Raw genomic sequence first — 18,655 nt, 5'->3', positions numbered from 1 at the left:
TATTGAGTGTTTATCTTAAATGTGTTTAAAAACTTATCAGTAAAGGTAAACTGAAAATATATGAAAATGAAATAAAAGCAATACAAAGATTCATATGATGTTCACAACATATTTCACTTAAATTGTTGGAAAAACAAATAATTAAATTAAGCATGCAGACTTGTAATTGTAATAATCAAATTCCTGGCCTGAATAAGGGGCGAACATGAAGCAGTTAATATGCAATTCTCATCCCATGTTTAATCTTGGCTTCTACTGTAGTATCACATGACAAGTTGATGCTTGAATTACCATGATACCGTGTCCTAAGACAGGATTAAGTTAGTTTCAGATAGCTGAGGTTTTACTTAAAAAAAATAATGATGGCCTGAGCAGTGTGTTATGAAGTCATGAAAGCCAACAACAATGCATTATGAAGTCACAAAGAAATAGATAGCAATGCATTATAAAATCACATTTTTCTGTTTTTTTATTGGCACCTGTTAGGTATAGGGTTATAGCAGTGTTTTTCAAAATTGGCATCTTTAAGATATGTATATCTAACTCCAAATTCCTCAGCTAAATGTTGGCAATGCTTTTAGCTAGATTATATAGCAGGGGTCTTCAAACTTGACAGCTTTAAGACTCATGGGCTTTAACTCCCAGAATTCCTCCTCCAGTCATGTTAGTTCAGGAATTCTGAGAGTTGAAGTCCACAACAGAGGTGGTATTCAGCAGGTTCTGACCAGTTCTGGAGAACCAGTAGTGGAAATTTTGAGTCGTTCAGAGAACCAGCAAATGCCACCCCTGACTGGCCCTGCCCCCATCTATTCTCTGTCTCCGAGTCCCAGCTGATCGGCTGGATCTTCTTTTGTTGCCCTGCACAGGAGAACAGAGCTGGAAAGCAGGTTAGTGGGATGGGGAGGGGATAGAGATTTTCCAGTAACCTTCCCCCAGGAGTGGGGAGAGAATGGGGACTTGGCAGTATCCTTCCCCAGCCACCAAGCCACGTACACCAAGCCACACCAACAGAACCAGTAGTAAAAAATGTTGAATCCCACCACTGGTCCACAAACTTAAACTTGCCAAGATCCTTGTTATATAGGCTATATTGAGGTTCCCCAGAAACAGCATGTTTTATTCATTTGGATTTCTGTTCTAAGTCACCAAGACATTGTACTATAATTTTAGGCAATTGGCTGCCAAATCATGGTAGTGGGTTCAAAGGGAGATGGAATTTACAGGGTTCTGACTCTGCTTTGAGAAGCTGTGGGTCTTTGGTACAAGTGCAAAAGAATTGGTGTGAATGTTTCCACACCTGTATAGCTCCGTTCCTTTCTCCTCCTCAAACTCTTCAGAAGAGAAAACTCACAACCAACTTCTTTTTTCTCAACAGGTTATGGAAATATTGCCCCAAGCACAGAAGGCGGAAAAATTTTCTGTATTTTGTATGCCATCTTTGGGATCCCGCTTTTTGGCTTTCTGCTAGCTGGCATAGGTGACCAACTTGGAACCATCTTTGGGAAGGGCATTGCACGAGTCGAAAAGGTCTTTCGAGTAAGACTGAGCCATTTATTTTTTCCCTGCTTTTTCTTCTTCTTTTAGTTCTGAAGCTTAATGGCAAAGCATCTGCGCTTCTGAAAAAATGTGGCTTGATGGGACCCATTGATGCCACCTGTCTCACAGATATATCTTCACAATTTAGGAAAAGCATTGTTTTAAAAGTTATAGAATTCTTAGCTAAGTAGTGTTGAGGGATTGTCAGGAAAAAGAAATTAATGAATGTGTGATTTGCAATAGTACACCAGCAGTTCTGTGTTTTGCCAGAGGGCATTCCTTCCAAGTATCTCTGACAAGCCCAATAGGCTGCCAGGTAACCTTAAATTAAATATAATATATACATGCTGTTAGAAAGCTACTTTGTCACTTCCTGCTTCTTTCTTTGGCATATTTCTTGACTCCTAAGGGATGATTCTCTTGGCAATTAAGTCAATTCATGTGTGTGTGTGTGTGTGTGTGTGTGTTTAAAGATTTAATCTAGAATCATCCCAGTTCATATTAATTGCAGTGGAAGTGAAAACTATTCACTCTCTAAAGTGCTTTGATCAGCAGATGGGAATCATCCAACTGATAACTTCTGGATTTTTCTTTCTTGTGATACTCTCAAAACGACAGTAGCATTCTAAGGTTTAAAACCAGTTTAATATTGTTCCCCATGAATGCAGATTTTCTTTGTGCAGGAAGATTTTATCTGAAATAGTCTTCAGTCATGCAAATGACTGCAGTTTAACTTCTCTCTACCTCCAATCTGAAATTATATGAGCCCTGAAAAAATCATTTACTTCCTCTGCTGTTTTGTCTGAACAGCCAAGTGTTTATGCGAAGAAAAGGCAGGAAAAATGGGAATCAATCAAAACACCTTTTATTACTATATAATCTCTATTTAGCTTTCCCTAAGCTGTACAGTCTAAGCAGTGTTCCTCAGCCTTGGCAAGCTGAAGATATGTGGATTTCAACTTGCAGAATTCCCCAGCAACCGGTGTGGAGTTGAAGTCCATTCTGGGTTGGTCACCAGGACCAGAGGTTCAGTCTTCCGAGCTTTCGGATTTGTGCTGGAGCCCATCCTCAGGGACCTTCTCTCTATTAGAATGTTCTAGACCAGGGGTGTCAAACTTCGATTTCATTGAAGACCGCATCAGGATTGTATTTTCCGGAGGGCCAGAGTGGCGTGGCCAGAGTGGGTGTGGTCAGCTCGACATCACTCATGTCAGGGGTGCCTGTGGTGGCCGAGCCCTCTGCCAGAGAAAACAGGCTCCTGAGCTCCACTTTTGGCTGCTGTGACCTCCTGTAAGTAACCCTCTGCCAATGAAAACAGAGCTCAAGAGGGCTGTGTGCAGCCCACCCGAGTTCTGTTTTTGCTGGCAGAGGCACCGCAAACCAGTCTTCGCCGTTCAGGGTGGCCCTGTGGGCCAGATCTAATCACCCCGTGGGCCAGATCTGGCCCCGGCGCTGAGTTTGTTTACACCCTGTTTCTAGACTATTCATTCTGTTAGAGAAAAATTCCCTGAGAATGAGTTCCAGCATGAGACTGAAAGCTCAGAACACTAAACTTCTGGTCCCGGTGACTGACCCAGATTGGATCCTGCACTTGTTTCACTTGTTTGAATCTCCTCAATTGAATATTTCATATTTGAAGCATCTTTTCTATGCACGGATGTATGTTTCTATGTGTGAATTTGTGACAGGGGGCAGGAAGGGAACAACAATATAGTATGATATTTCATGTCATCAATGTTCTGTAATAGCCTTCTCCAAGCCACTATCATCCAAGTATTTTGGGATTATATCGCTAGAATTGTCAGCCAGCATGGCAACAGCTGATTGTGAATAGTGGGAGTTGGACTTTCAACATATCTGGAATACATCAAGTTGGGGAAAGCTAATTTTAAAGTTGCTCTATCCCAATGCACTTTTTCTGAAACCAGTCCTGCTATATTTGGAAGTACTGCACATACAGGTACCTTTTGCAGAGAGGCAGATGTGCCATTATGTCTGATTTGTAGGAACTGGGTTTCTGTTCAGGCACTGCAGGGGATACTGACTCTTATATGATGTAAAACATTTCAGTAAAGAAAAGTATATTGTCCCATGCCTTGATGAGCCAAACTATAGGTCCCATCCAGGTGAATTGTGCTCCCCTTTTTTGGATCTAAAGTGCATATTTCTGCAATGCAGAGTAAATGATGCATGCATCCTGTATGAAGGCCCGTTCTTTTCTGAAGCATGAAATCATGACTTAATCATTTTATCATACTTTGATTCAAGTATACACAGACACACACAAAATATCCTTCCATTTCCATTATTCTTTCTCTACTTCTGCTTCTATTCTTTCTCAAAAAGCAATTGTCATGCTTTTGTAAAATTTAAGGTTAGTAGCCACTCATTCTTCTCTTAGGAGTATTGCAAACTTTAGCAGTAGGAAGCTCGACAGTGGGGGATATAGTGTGATTTGATATATGCAGTTGTGAGATTAAAACTTTAATTGCATATTTTTCATGTTTATAGTTCCTTTGCATTTGGTAATGAATGGATAGTTTTTAATATGGTATTGCCGGGCAGCAATTTATTTTGTGTCACTTTCTGAAACCAGTGCCCTGAAACTCACAAATGACGGTCATTTTCTTTTTGCAGAAGAAACAAGTCAGTCAGACAAAGATTCGTGTGATCTCTACCATTCTTTTCATCCTGGCCGGATGCGTTGTTTTTGTCACCATTCCAGCAGTCAGTTTCAAATATATTGAAGAATGGTCAGCCCTGGACTCTTTTTATTTTGTTGTTGTCACTCTGACCACCGTTGGTTTTGGGGATTTTGTGGCAGGTGAGACATTCCATCAATTGATTGATTGCTTGATTTATTAATTGCAGTGGACCACTGTATGCCCTATTTATCAAGAGACAAATCTTACCGATCTGGCTTACAAATAGCATGTTAAATTTGTAGGCATGTAAACTACAATATTAACCAATATGTGCTTTTGTCAATTAAGTGAAGGTGTACACTTTCAAACTGGAAACTGAAGGCATATGATTGTATTGAAATGATTTTTTCCAGCCAGTAAGAAGGGAAAAAATGATAGGGGAAGGGGAATTATATTTGTGCTGTTCTGGGCTTCCGTATTGAAAACATATTGGATAGAATGTGATATGATTCAATTTTGAATCAGGGGTTATTCTAATCCTCTTATTTCTATTGCTATTTTAGTTTCCATTTCTTTCACTGGGTTGCCCATGAGTGCCACAAACTGTCCTTTCTGTTACTGTCCCAACATTGAAGGTGGGAAATAATGAGAACAATTTAATAAATATCCTTGGTCTTTTGACTGTTGTACTGGAGGCATTATACACATACAAGTTATCCCTTTCTCCCCAGTGAAATGCTAGTAAATACTGGCTAGATTACTCAATATGAGTGAGATTCCAAATATTAACAGTAAATGGACTTTTCAGAAGCAAGTATCCATATTTTCTGTAATAAACAACACTGGTAACATAAGAACCAGGAAGTCTCATATTAAAGAATGCTATTTACTCAATAAAGACTATTAAAATAAAGTCCAATTTCCATGGATTAGGAAAGGCAGGAGAACATAAATTTTGGCCTATACACTTATATAAAGGAGTTGATTTTTGTGTACTGTAAGGAACACATTTCTGTGTATATGACTTGTCTCCTGTCTGCAATAATAACGACAGTAGACAGCAGGCAGATAGAAAGACAAAATTGTGTTCTGCCTGGAAAACTAATCTCTAAGGATGAAATACAGGAAAAGATTTACAGTTGTGCATGTGTAAAGTTCAATGGCCTGTCACTGCTAAATTTGCTCATTTACTCCTCCTAAAATAACGGGAGGAGAGACTTTGACTAAAGAATATGATATAGGCTCTCTTGCAATGCCAGTGGCATTATGCCACTGATTATAGATTAAATCACCAGAGCCCAGCTCTAGTATAAGAACCAAGTGTCAATCCCAATCGATTTTTAGGACATTTCAGCAAATTCAACAGGTGGTTGAGTTAGCTCCTATAGCAATAGCAATAGCACTTAGACTAGTACACCACTTTACAGCCCTCTCTAAGTGGTTTTACAGAGTCAGCATATTGCCCCCAACAATCTGGATCCTCATTTTACCCACCTCGGAATGATAGAAGGCTGAGTCAACCTTGAGCCTGGTGGGATTTGAACTGCCAAGTTGCAGGCAGCTGATAGTCAGCAGAAGTGGTTTGCAGTACAGTACTCTAACTACTATGAGCTTAACTGTCCTAATCATCAACAGATAATTGATGGTCCCTTATCAGTTCCCATCCAAGGCCTGGTAGCTATTGATATTTGATGCCAATCACTAGCAGTCCTATTTGAAAGATAAAACAGGAATGTGGACAGGTGTACTGCCTTCCTCACTCAGTGTGAGCTAAGAGCTAAAGATTCCCATTGATTTTTCTTGCATAAAATTTTAATTGACCTGATAATTGAGAAAGGTGCAAGATGGACATTCCCTCTTCAAATGTTACACAAGAGTTTGGACTTGGATAGCTTTATACTTTGTGATAATTATTGAAATCATGTTCAGTGATCCTGTTCAATAGGATCTATCACCTCTGACAGGAGAATGTTCTATGTAAACTCATGCAACTGATTTTTACTTGTAGCTCAGGATGTGGCTGAATTGAAAGAGGCTTGATTGAATAGTATAAAGAAGGACTATAAGTTGAAATATTGGACTAAAGTCAGTCATTCATGGCATCCATAGACTATCAACATTAATATAGATCTGTTTAAGTAACTATGGGAAATCCAAGAAGCAAAATGAATGGCAGAATATGGTAAGGGAAGACATCACTGTTCTTTTTTGTCTACCCATTTCTTCCAAATATCAGAGAATCCAAATATCAGAGAATTCAGAAACAGTGGTAGTCTTTAATGGTCACTGGCCAGAATTCTGCACGTTAACTAAGTAGTAATGAAAATGATACAATTTCTATTTCAAATAAAATAAAATTGCCATAAAATTGTATCTAGGTCATTGAGGTGACAAGGGAGTGTCTAGTTTTACAGAGAATGAAATATAGACATATTCAAGGAAACAAACTCATAGCAGTCTAATAAAAATAACTGTACATAAAATAAATAATAATTGTGTAGTTATTTTCCTGGTAGAGAGTTAAATGTCCTCATAGAAGGAACAATATAAGAGATGATAGAAAGCACAATATAAGAAGATATATGGGTTTCAGAAATCCTTCTCCATAAGGGCATGATTTTAACTTGTCTGAATTTTTTTTATATTTGCCCTTGAGAACAGCTGTTGTGAGGATAATAAAACATTCTAATGTTAGTTCTCTTTACAGTGTAGAGACAGTTATTTGATTTAAAGTATCTTATTGGCTGAAACCTGACTTGATTATTCAGGAATACATTCCCGGGTTGGACAGATTGATCTAGTTGAGCTTCCAAATCTCTAGCACATTACGTGGGAGAAGTAAGTAATCACAGGCCACAATCAGAACCCATAGTTGTGCAGGTTTTGTAAGGATGTTCTTTATTCTGTTAATTTATAATTGTCCTCAGTGAGCAAAGATCTGTATCTTCAAGCAATAACAGTTAGTTCACATAGATATTTAGCCATTTCTGTAACCACAGATTCAAATTGGCTCACAAATTTAGTTGCATAGCCTGCAATATTTTATATCAACTAGAGCTTCTAAATGATCTTGAGGGACACCCTTGAGGAGGGGATGTTACCAATGCATGAATGACTGTCATCAAGGGTTGCCACTCTAGGAATGGTTACAATTGTACTTGAGCAGAAGCTTTTCTAGTCACAGTTGCCACCTGCTCAGCAAAGCACAACTATGAGTCTAGAGAGCCTGCAAATTGTGTGCTATCTTGGGGCAGAAGAGTACAATTCTGTTCAGACACAAAGATGAAATTTTCTTGAAATGGTTAGGTTCACAAACCCAAGCCACTTGGTTTTGGAAAAGTCCAGTCAGAGCCTGTTCCTCTCAGTCCAAACCCTGACAGCTTCTAAGCATTGATTACAGATAATCAGAGTTGGAAGGGACCTTGTACGTCATCTAGTCCAACCCCCTGCCCAAGCGGGAGACCCTACACCATTTCTGACAAATGGCAGTCCAATCTCTTCTTGAAAGACTCAACTGATGGCGCTCCCACAACTTCCGAGGGCAAGCTGTTCCATTGGTTGATTGTTCTCACTGTCAGAAAGTTTCTCCTTGTTTCCAGGTTAAATCTCTCCTTGTTCAGTTTCCATCCATTATTCCTTGTCTGGCCTACAGGTGCTTTAGAAAATAGCTTGACCCCTTCCTCTCTGTGGCAGCCCCTCATTGGATTATACTTTCTCCATCTATCACTTTTCAGCTTGAGAACAGAATGTATAAGTGGATATAATCGATATATTGATTATATTGAACTCCAGGCTGACAAGTACCTTATCTTGAAATTAGAAAGAACAAGGAGAAGAGGGATTCCATTGAATGGAGGTGTCTAGGCAGATGGAACAGTATTCCCCCGCTCCAGTCCCTTGGAGAAGACAACCATAGTCAATGGTATCCAAAACTGTTAAGAGATTAAGAAGAACCAGAAGGAGGTGCTTTCTTGATCTAGTCTCTCCATAAGTCATGCACAAGTATAGCCAGGTAAAATTGTCTAAAATAGAATGGGAGAAGACGTCTTGAGCAGGAGCAAACCAGAGCCTCTTTTATAGCCCTTTGCTCAGAGAAGCATCGATTGCTGCTTACAATCCAGTTTCCTGCCATGAATGCCACTTTGCAACAAATGCCACTTCAGTAGAATCAAATCTAGCACCTTTATTCTAGATGCCCTTTTATTCAGTGTGTAATTAGAGTCATGAGTCAACCACAAACAAGATCCTTGAAAAAGTCCCCAGACTCTGAAATCTAACAGGATCCATCAGGCATTGGCCTTTTGGGCCAGCTGTATCAACAAGGTTCCTCATGTGGTTTTCATGGATAATCTCCTTGAATGCCTGCAGACTCTCATGATTGACAGCAGCTATCCTCTTCTCGTTTAGGGAGTGTCCTGCCCTAGAAATCCAATCAAAAATTGAGAAAAGATGGATCTGGCAAAATTTGTTTCTTGACACATCCATGCTGATTTCTCAAATTTATCACATTTTTGATATTACTCACAAATATATCTTTTTATGATCTGATTTAGAAGATCCAACTTATTACCTGAATGATTCCACATGAGATATTTGTAGGCATTTCCTATCCCCTTTTTCTTTGTCTACTAAGACCAGTCAAGGCAATGAATTTAAATGAATGTCTGGGCTAAATGTGACTGGAGTCAAGGTAACTGCAACAGGAGTGAAGGCACTCAACTACGAAAACCATAAAATAAGCAAGCTCTGTAGTGGAATTATTTTTCATTTGCAGTGTTTCTGTTTAAAGCTATGGACTTTGAAGAAACTCCTTTCCACTTTCCCAACAAACTCCTTTCCACTTTCCCAACATTTTTATTTAGAAAACCAGGAAGAAAGCTGCATCTCCTATCCTGCACAACATCTCGTTTGTAGGATTCTAAAGGAGACATAGAATTAATGTACCCATATGTTTATGGTGATCTGAAATTCGCGAAAGTTACTCTGCTGTCTGAGATACAGAATAATATGGCCCATGGAAAAATAATCTAAGCACTGATGAAAGTAATGATTAAAATAGTGATTCAGAAACATAATGAAGAATAGTTCCATCTTTCCTTTAAAAACACTGTTCATAAAGTATGAACTATCTTGATGGCACAGTGGGAGAGAGCAGTAGAAAAACTAAATTTGATTTGATTTCATTTACATTTAAGTGTAACTAAAATAATTAGTTAACTTGATTGTTTCTCCAGGCAAATATTTTATGATTTCCCTCTATTGTCTTAACTGCTATGTATAGTATGATGGTAGCTTTTGAAGGATCTCATCTAAAGCTTTCAGGGATTAGATGTGGCCTTTAGCCTTGGGCTATATATTCCTACAGTAGATCACTGACATTTGCAAATTTATACCAGAATCAATCTTTTTATGTTTATCAGTTTAGAAAGGAATTTGTCCTGTTAATTTGTAGGCAGCAGGGAAGAAAAATGACAATCAAACACAAAAATATTGCACTGATTTAGCTGGAAAGTTTATTTTATTTTATAATGTCTACTTATTCTGTGCAACAGATCACAGTTAACTGTTTACTGATTCTCCCCTGGGACCTGTGAAACATGATCAGAAGAACATCATCAGCTCATAGAAACAAGGGCACAGCTGCTTGCCCTTTGTTTTAGCTTGACAGCTGTAAAGCCATAACAGTACATCTGTTGAAAGATAATTGAAATCAGAAGCCATTTTGAATCTTTGCCAACCTTTCTGTGCTTGGATTTGTATATGAATCTTAAATCATTATAAGCATGCCCATATGCAGGCTACTTAGAATGCACCTTAAAAGATTCATTGCAGTGTTTCAAATTGCTAACAGGCTATAAAAATGCAGAAGGTCAGGGAAGTAGAAGATGGAAGACTAAACAACAGTATAAAAATAAAATTTAGTTCCCTGTTCAGTTGTATTTAAATAACTGAAATTAACAGTATACACACACTCACTCACTCACATAAAAATAAATTCCAGGTTCTCTTGACAAGAATCTGGAATTGATATAGAGTAAAATAGATGTAATGGTGCTAAGGGACAACAACATCAGGAAGAAGTATGAAAAGCTGGAGAAGTATCTGAAGGAGGAATTGAGATGATGTGAAAAGGGCGAAGGTGATCCCAGGGTGGTAAGAGCACTTGGGGCTGTGACATCTGAACTTGGAGAGTGGCTCCAGGAACAGTATCAGAGCTTTCTGTCCAGAAGAATGTCTTGCTAGGAAGAGCTAAGATACTGTGTAGAACCTCCAAACTCCCAGATCTCTGGTAGAGGACCCAAAATTTAGGAAGACGTATGCCACCCATAAGGGTGAGAAGGCAGAGGTGGGCCCAGCCGGTTCATTCTGACCACCAACTGGGCCTGCTCCCAGGCCCTGGTGTTATCCCATCCTATATATCTCACTCTCTGGCTTGCTCGCCCTGCCCATGCAGCCCAGCTGATTTCTGTGCCTCGCCCGCTCTACTCACCATGGCTGCCCGAGAAGGTGTGCTGGAAGCCACATGCATGAAATTGCCGTGTGTTTGAAGGCACACAGAAGCACGGAAGACGCACGTGCTCACAAAGTGCATGTGCATGTACGCACTCACATTTTCGATACTGCACTAGGTGAACTGGTTTTTAAATTATGAGAAGCCCACCCCTGTAAGAAGGGAATTTTTATATGTTTATGTAGCAGTTGGACCCATTGAATTCAAAGGGACTTGTCCCTGGTGAATAAATGCCATACAATAAAGCACTCCTTACCAATGAGTAAAACTTATTGTCCTTAAACAATAGGACAGTACTGCAAATAGCATTTTTGGGGAGGAACATGGCTTTAGAGAGAACACAATCTGCAAAATATTGTGTTGATAACTAGCTTATGTTCTATTAAAAAAATGAAAATTATCACAAAAAAGGGGAATTTCTTTTGCAGGTTACTGAGTCTTAACATTTAGTTATAAATAACATGAATATATTAATAACTGAAAACTTGTATCTGACTATATAGTCATGAGCAAAAAGCTTTTGTCATAAATGTGAGTGTTACAACAGTGAACTTATTCTGATCATTTATTATTATTTTTTGTAATAACTTTATTAAAGTTTACAAATATCAAAGTAAACAATTAATATAAAACAGAATTAAAAAGAAAAAGTGCAAAGAAAAAGAAAAAAATAAAGAAAAAAGACTTGGAAAGAAATGTCTGCTTCCTTCCTCAAGACAAGTGCAAACAATTTCTGTAACTTTTCACCTTCTCCAATATTTCAATGAAATGTCTCCTCGTCCCATATCTTATCTCTTGTCAATAAACAAATTATAAATTGATATGCTAAATATCTTTATGTGCTGCCAGGATGGCATGAACATATTGTGAACGTGCATACTGAGGTGAGTTAGCCAAGGGTCTTGCTCAAATATTGAAAATAATGTGGATTGGGAACATGGAAATGAAAAAGTGTAGTTTCACTTTTGAAATATGTTTTTTATCTTCATATCTAAATGTGTGTTCCTGTGGTTGTTGTTGTAGTCATCATCATTGCCATCATTGTTATCTTTTACCACCTTAGGAGGAAATGCAGAAATCCCTTATCGGGAATGGTACAAACCCTTGGTATGGTTCTGGATCCTTGTGGGCCTTGCATATTTTGCTGCTGTCCTTAGCATGATTGGAGACTGGCTGAGGGTTATTTCAAAGAAGACTAAAGAGGAGGTAACTATTGGCAAGTAGCTTATATTGCAGGATGTTTTGTGTCATGTTCTAAGTGCTTTCGGTTGGAAGATTACTCTATCAGTACTCAATACACAGCACATGACAAATTTGGAAAAAATATCGAATATCTTAAAAAATAAAATAAAACAGAGACAATCCAAATAAATTTAAAAACAACATTAAAACAATTAGTTATTTATTCAAACTTCATAAAGAAGATTATGGGCTGAAGGTCATATCTAATTTTGAATAGTAAAAGCTACATTCCAAAATCGTCATTTATTGGGTAGACAAATTCTAATTGAATTCAATTAAATTAGAAATTCATATGTTTTTTCATCTCATGAGAATTTGCTGCATTGGAGTAATTCTTTTTTTTAAAAGCTGATAGTTTAAAAAACAATAACCAACTAATCATAAACCTATAACTCTCAATCAATTATTGGTACCTTAAAAATGTTGAGATTTTACCAAAGAAAGGCTGAATAGAAATATTTAAAAGATTTCTTATATTCATTGTTTGGCTCTCATGCCCTTACAGAGTCTGACACTTCAGAGAATTGCATCTGTAAGAGATTATATTTGTTGAATCAAAACCCATGATTTTATATTACCAATGTAAAAAAAATCAAAAATTAAATTTGAAGAATATAAAAGAAATTTGGAAAAGAGAATTGAATGATCCTATATTGCCCAATCAATGGCCTCAGGTTTTGAGGAGTGTTAAATATATTTGTTATGACCTAAAATGCAGCAAAAATTAGAGACCATAGAGAATCTTCATAAAAAGTTGGCTTTAATCCCTTTTATGTTAGTGATGTAATAAAATTGAGGGTACATTTGTTGTGGGTTATGTGCTTGCAATTCTTTGTTGGCTAGCGATGATGATGATGATGATGATTATTATTATTATTATTATGAACCAAGTTCTTTTAAGCCAGTTAAAAATTAAAACTGTTTGTTTGTTAAATTAGACTGGTTTCAGTGCAAAGAATTTAGCCTGGAGTGTTGTGAAAAAATGATTATATGCTCATGGAAAAATGCTGATGTCCTTGTAAATTGGCTTTACAAAATTAGTCAGTTTTTAGACTTTGAACCAGCTTTGTACTAAGGGAGAGCCAAGATGGACAATATAATTCTGTATGGCCTACATTTATTTGAATCATAATAAAAATATATGTTTGTTTGTGTGCATGTAAATGTATGTATGTGTGTGAATGAATAGTACCAACTCAAATCAAACTTAGATGTTTGATATCCCACTCTAAAGCTAAGAGAGACTGGCCCAAAGTCAGCTGTTATCACTAATTAGATTAGAACTTGAGTCTAAGTATTCATAGTCCAGATATATTGAATATTAATAGATACAACTTGAGTCTAAGTATTCATAGTCCAGATATATTGAATATTAATAGATACACACACAGACACAAAATTAAATACAATTTAGGTGGTGAAGTCTGAGGAGGTTTTTAGTTTAATTTAGGTGCTTTTATTTTTATTTTTTATTCCCTATTACTTTACATGCTATTAATGTAATGTGGAAATATTTGTTTACTATATAGGAAATTAGTTTGTATTCAGAAAACTGAATCACAAATAAAAATACTCAGCCACTGAAAATCAAATGAATGTGTGATCCTACTAATTGTTCATTAATTCAATCTGCGGTTGGAGGAGCAATTGTTTGCTTATTTACTTAATCAGTTTAGATGACTGCCAACTTGCAACTCTGAGCAGCTAATATAGGATTAAAATGAAAAACAATCAACAGGACTAAAAAGAGCAGAGATTATATAATACAATCAAAGTCAACAGAATGATAGTTCCCCACCAATACACACATGAGGCTTATCTGACAAGCTGGCCCATTGCCTGGAAAAAGGTCCATGAAATGTCAACAGGGGTGAGGCCATCTTAATCTCATGGAATAATCCTTTTTATAAACATCTGTTTAATTAATACTATTTTTTGAATTTATTCTGAATCTTCCCCTGTTATTTTTTGTTTTCCGTGACAGGTTGGTGAAATAAAAGCCCATGCAGCAGAATGGAAAGCCAATGTGACAGCAGAGTTCAGGGAAACGCGGCGGCGGCTGAGTGTGGAGATCCACGATAAACTTCAGAGGGCGGCCACCATTCGGAGCATGGAGCGCAGGCGTTTAGGTTTGGACCAGAGAGCCCATTCTCTGGATATGCTGTCTCCAGAGAAACGTTGTGTCTTTGCTGCCTTGGGCAACAGCCATTTCAAGGCTTCATCTCAGGAAAGCATCAACAACAAGCCTAATAACCTGCGCCTTAAAGGATCAGAGCAATTGAGCAAACATGGGCAGGGGGCATCTGAGGACAACATCATCAACAAGTTTGGTTCTTCATCCAAGCTGACCAAAAGGAAAAACAAAGACCTGAAAAAAAGTATCCCGGAAGACGTACGGAAAATCTATGAGACCTTACGGCATTACTCCTTGGATGAGGAGGAGAAGAAGGAAGAGGAGGATGACGACTTGGAGAAGGTGTGTCACTCGGCACACTCCAGTACTGCCATTCTTACCAATTGTATTGAACAACACATGGACCTGGAGAATGGCATGCTCCCCACTGAAACCAAAGAAAGGGAACACAAAAATAAATCATTACTTGAAGACAGGAATTAAATGTAGATCATTCTTTGACTCTAGTGAGCCAGTGTTAGTCTTTTATATATGTACATGATCTATAAATGTATGTATCAAGACACGTGCCTTATACAGACCTAGTTCAGTCTGAATTGCATAGCATCCTAGAATATTTTACTGTGCCATAATGACCGAAGCTTGCTCTGCCAAAAGAAATCACAGATAATACACTGGAGAATGGCATCTGAAAGTGGAGTATTGACAGTGTCAGCAAGGGGGGGAAATTCCAAAGGAAGATGGTAATGCAACTGGAAAGGTGAACAGTGTGGTAGGAATGAGTGAGAGCAAAGACAGACACATTAGAAGATCATTTGGGAAAGGAGGCAATGGAGCTGGCATGAGTCTTTCCAGTGGATTGCAAGTTCCTTCTCTCACTGTTGAATACTTTTGATTGAAAAGTAGCGTAAGAGCTGAACTGTCAACTTTAAGGCAGCATTTCTGTTTTGGCATAAGATCTAAGTGTGAGTGGTCCCTCATTTTATGTTTTGAAAAATCAATGAGCCTTCAGTGATTCCTGCTCCCCAAATTAAAATGTTGTTATGCACAAGAAAAGTATCTGGATGCTGGGATGTTATCAGTAAAGACAACAGAATGCCTTTTTCAGAAAGAAGAAAAGAAAACATAAAAACAGCTCATTGTGAATATTTGTCATGAAAAATGAAAAAAAAATGTAAAGGGAAAAATGATGAAAAACTTCTGCCTTTGGAAGAAATTCATCTTATAAACTAATACTATGCTGGGGGTGGGGACTTTAAAATTTGAGCAATTGTGGGATTTTAGGAAGGAAAATATAAACTTGTGTTTGGGTCAATAACCAGTAAAATTCTTTTTAAAAAAAATTGTGATCATACTTTCTATTCCTGAAGGAGCTTGGGTTTTAACACTGTAATAAGCTAAAAATAGAAAGTAAACCTTGCATGATGTCAACAGTTTGCTATTCTCTGTAGCAGAACTCATTAAAAAAGACATGTCATATACAATATATAGTAAAGGGTGGGGCAACTTCCAAACCTCAGGGCTTTGTGTCCCTATTGGTGGTCAAGCTTAAGGTAAGAGAAAGACAGCTGTCTAAAATTCCAGGATAGTAAAAAGGAAACTGGTGGTAATGTTTGAGTAACTGTTTTAAGTGCTTAGAGCTTTAAGTGCGATTAATAACTTCATATTGTGAAGTCTTTAATCACCTATTTTTTAAATACCTTCCTTTAAAGTTTTATTTTTTTTTTCCTTATTTGATCCTTCTTTCCACAGAAACTGAGCAAATTCACTTTTAGTGTTATACCAAATAAGAAAACACTGTCACTTATGTGTTTGTTGTTCTTTCCATGAATAAATGTGGAAAGCACGAATCATTTCAGATTTCAAAACAGATGTTAAATGAAAATGTAGGAGAGAGTTGATTATTTAGAGTTATAATGCCTGGAGATCTCTCTCTCCTCCTCCTCCCTCCCCCGCCCTCCCTCTCCCTCCCTCCTTCCCTGCCTCTCTCTTTGTGTGTCTATGTGAGATGAGGAAAGAGAAAAGGAAATTAGTTCTTGGTGAGTGTTTGAATGGAAATTTGCTTGGAATACACATGCAGATAGACATACATTAGCATCCTTCAGCTACCATTCAGAGAACATCTGTAAATACTAATAGAGTTCCCCAAATATTATTCCTAATGTTTTTAAAGGATGCCAAAGCCATTGCTGCACTTTTTAATTTTCCTGCTTTCATATGATCAACATAATTTATGGAGAGTGTATTTGTAATGCTGTCGTTTCAAGCATCTCAGTTGTTTGCACCAGTCTATAGTTAAAGAAATCTTTAACTCCTTCTTTCTTTGCTATTCCTGTCTAATCCATAAAATCGTGAAGATGTAGACCCGGGATCAAATCCTTGTTCAACTATGGAGCTTACTGATTGCTTTGGGAATTTCCAAGTTTGCACAATGATTAGCACAATCAGTAAGCTCAGAAAAATAAAGGATGAAATGAGAAAGTCACATATGTATCATCATCATCTTGGGGAAAAGATGTAACAGAAGACACTTCTAAAATGTACTATCCACTTGACCAGTTAAAATAAAAGTACCATTCTCTCATGCTAAAATGAACTTTCAGTATGTGGGTATTGGACATTATGTTCTATGATACCAAAAGTTGCAGGTTAAGGAAGCTGCAGCTAATAAATAATGGAAAAGAGTTTCCACCATCAGTTCCCCCAAAGGCTCATGCTATTCTGCATCTTGGCTCACACTGAGAAAAAACATTTGGAGCAAAGAAGAAAATTGTAAGAAAACCACAATGCTGCTAACGGGGAAAGAAAATACTTTTGAATTACCCTACAGCTACACTAAACATTATTTAAATTCCACTTGGTGTAAATCTTAATCTGATAATCATAGGTGTCAAATCATTCTATGCAGGAGAGTGTGCAAAAAAAGGGAGAGGAGATAGAATATAATGTCCTCTGTTCCAGGTATAGAAAATAATGAATTTAGAATGCAGCTGAAGTCTAGGAGAAATGGTCTTCTATTCCCAGCAGCTACTAACATTTGGCAGTTTATTATATTCTCTGTATGAATCCAGAAGCCCAGTTAGTCCAACATACAGTTTCTGCCTTTACAAACCAGATGCTTAATAGGCACCCCAAAAATAGGACATGAGAACCATCACATTCTATAGCTTGTATTTGCCATGAAAGATTTTTTTAAAAATTTTACTGTCATAATTTGAATTATGATGAAAATCTTTCTCACACACATAGACATTCACACAAGCTATATTTGCCTTAGATGAGAATTTAGTCCTTGTGCCATGATATATGAAAATGAATTGTCCTGCTTGCATTCACCACAGTGCATGGTGGCTTTCATTTTTTTAAAGGAATACATGAAACAGATTCATCTTTCTGTTGAGTGAAGACAATGCGATGTACCACATAGGAGGCCCTTGGGACTGGATACAGAAACTTTTGTGGCCAGTATGGGATGATTGGCTGTTAGATTGACATTTTTGGGCAAGCAACTTGAAGCCAGGTGGTTCAGAATGTGACAGATAAAAGAGTAATGCTGTATAAATTCATATATTAAAAATGCAGAGTGATGTCACTTCCCATGCACACTTAAAAAAAGGCAACCCTTCTTTACAATACTTGAAATCTGTGGATTTAGAGAATTAAGGTGGCTGCTAATGTTGCCCAGTTGGTCTGCATAAGCAGAGACTGGGAATTAGTTTCACATGCAATTTTGTATGGTACAGAGAGTACAGACTAATCTAATTTGCTCATATGAATCTGATATTTTAATTTTAAATGCCTGATCTTTCAAACTTGGAACATTGTGTAACATTTTAGGAAAATAAAGGTAAAAACTTGGTTAAATCAAACATGACTTCTGGTGGCTTCATGGGCATGGCAGAAGTTTTTTTTTTTAAGTGCTTCTGGGATGTATGTTTTTAAAATATATGTTTTATTGATACATTTTCCTTTTAAAAAACATAAAAAATTCCATGTCTATCCAAACAGTATGTTGTCTAGGCACAATTAATTTTAAGTAAAGATACAACAATAACCAGTCATAGTAGTAATATTAATAAACATATCAACATTAATCACAACATAATAATACCATTAGTTTGTTCATCTTGCAAAATTTCCAATACAGATTCTTATTATCTTTTTAGATTCTGTTTAGTTTTTAACCTCTGTTTCTATTAGTTAACCATTGGTAGAATAAATCCCATGTTAAAAATATTCTATTTCTTCCTTTTCTTTTATCTTAAGCGTCAATCTATTCATCTCAGCACATTCTAATATTTTTTATTACACTTTCATCTGTCAAGACCATCATTTTTCCATTGTCATGCAAACACTATTCTTGCTGCCATTGCTACATGTAAAATTAAGTATGTATTCTCTTCATTATACTATTCTGGTAGTACACCCAGCAGGAATATTTCTGGTTTCAAATCTATATGTTGCTTTATCATTTTTTCTAACCAAGTATGTATATTTTTTTGCCTTTGGACATGTCCACCACATATGATAATATGAACCTGGTATCTGATTACACTTCCAACATTTAGCTGATAGATTTTCAAACAT

General features: G+C 37.1%; 1 protein-coding gene across 1 annotated transcript in view; it reads left to right on the top strand.

Annotated features, from left to right (window-relative positions):
* Nucleotides 1–17,920, top strand: part of KCNK10 (potassium two pore domain channel subfamily K member 10) — a 57,191-nt gene extending 39,271 nt beyond the window's left edge. Inside the window, exons 4-7 of the mRNA XM_026679148.2 lie at nt 1,376–1,536; nt 4,174–4,360; nt 11,756–11,898; nt 13,919–17,920. Coding sequence (XP_026534933.2) covers nt 1,376–1,536; nt 4,174–4,360; nt 11,756–11,898; nt 13,919–14,551 — 1,124 coding nt within the window. The 3' untranslated portion in view covers nt 14,552–17,920. The remainder of the gene's footprint in view (nt 1–1,375; nt 1,537–4,173; nt 4,361–11,755; nt 11,899–13,918) is intronic.
* Nucleotides 17,921–18,655: the final 735 nt, after the last annotated feature.

This window comes from Notechis scutatus, chromosome 1, assembly GCF_049901735.1.
Source record: "Notechis scutatus isolate UNSWTSFEM ecotype Mainland chromosome 1, rNotScu1.2, whole genome shotgun sequence".
Taxonomy (NCBI): domain Eukaryota; kingdom Metazoa; phylum Chordata; class Lepidosauria; order Squamata; family Elapidae; genus Notechis; species Notechis scutatus.
The sequence above is the reverse complement of the archived record's forward strand: the minus strand, read 5'-3'. Positions and strand labels throughout refer to the sequence as shown.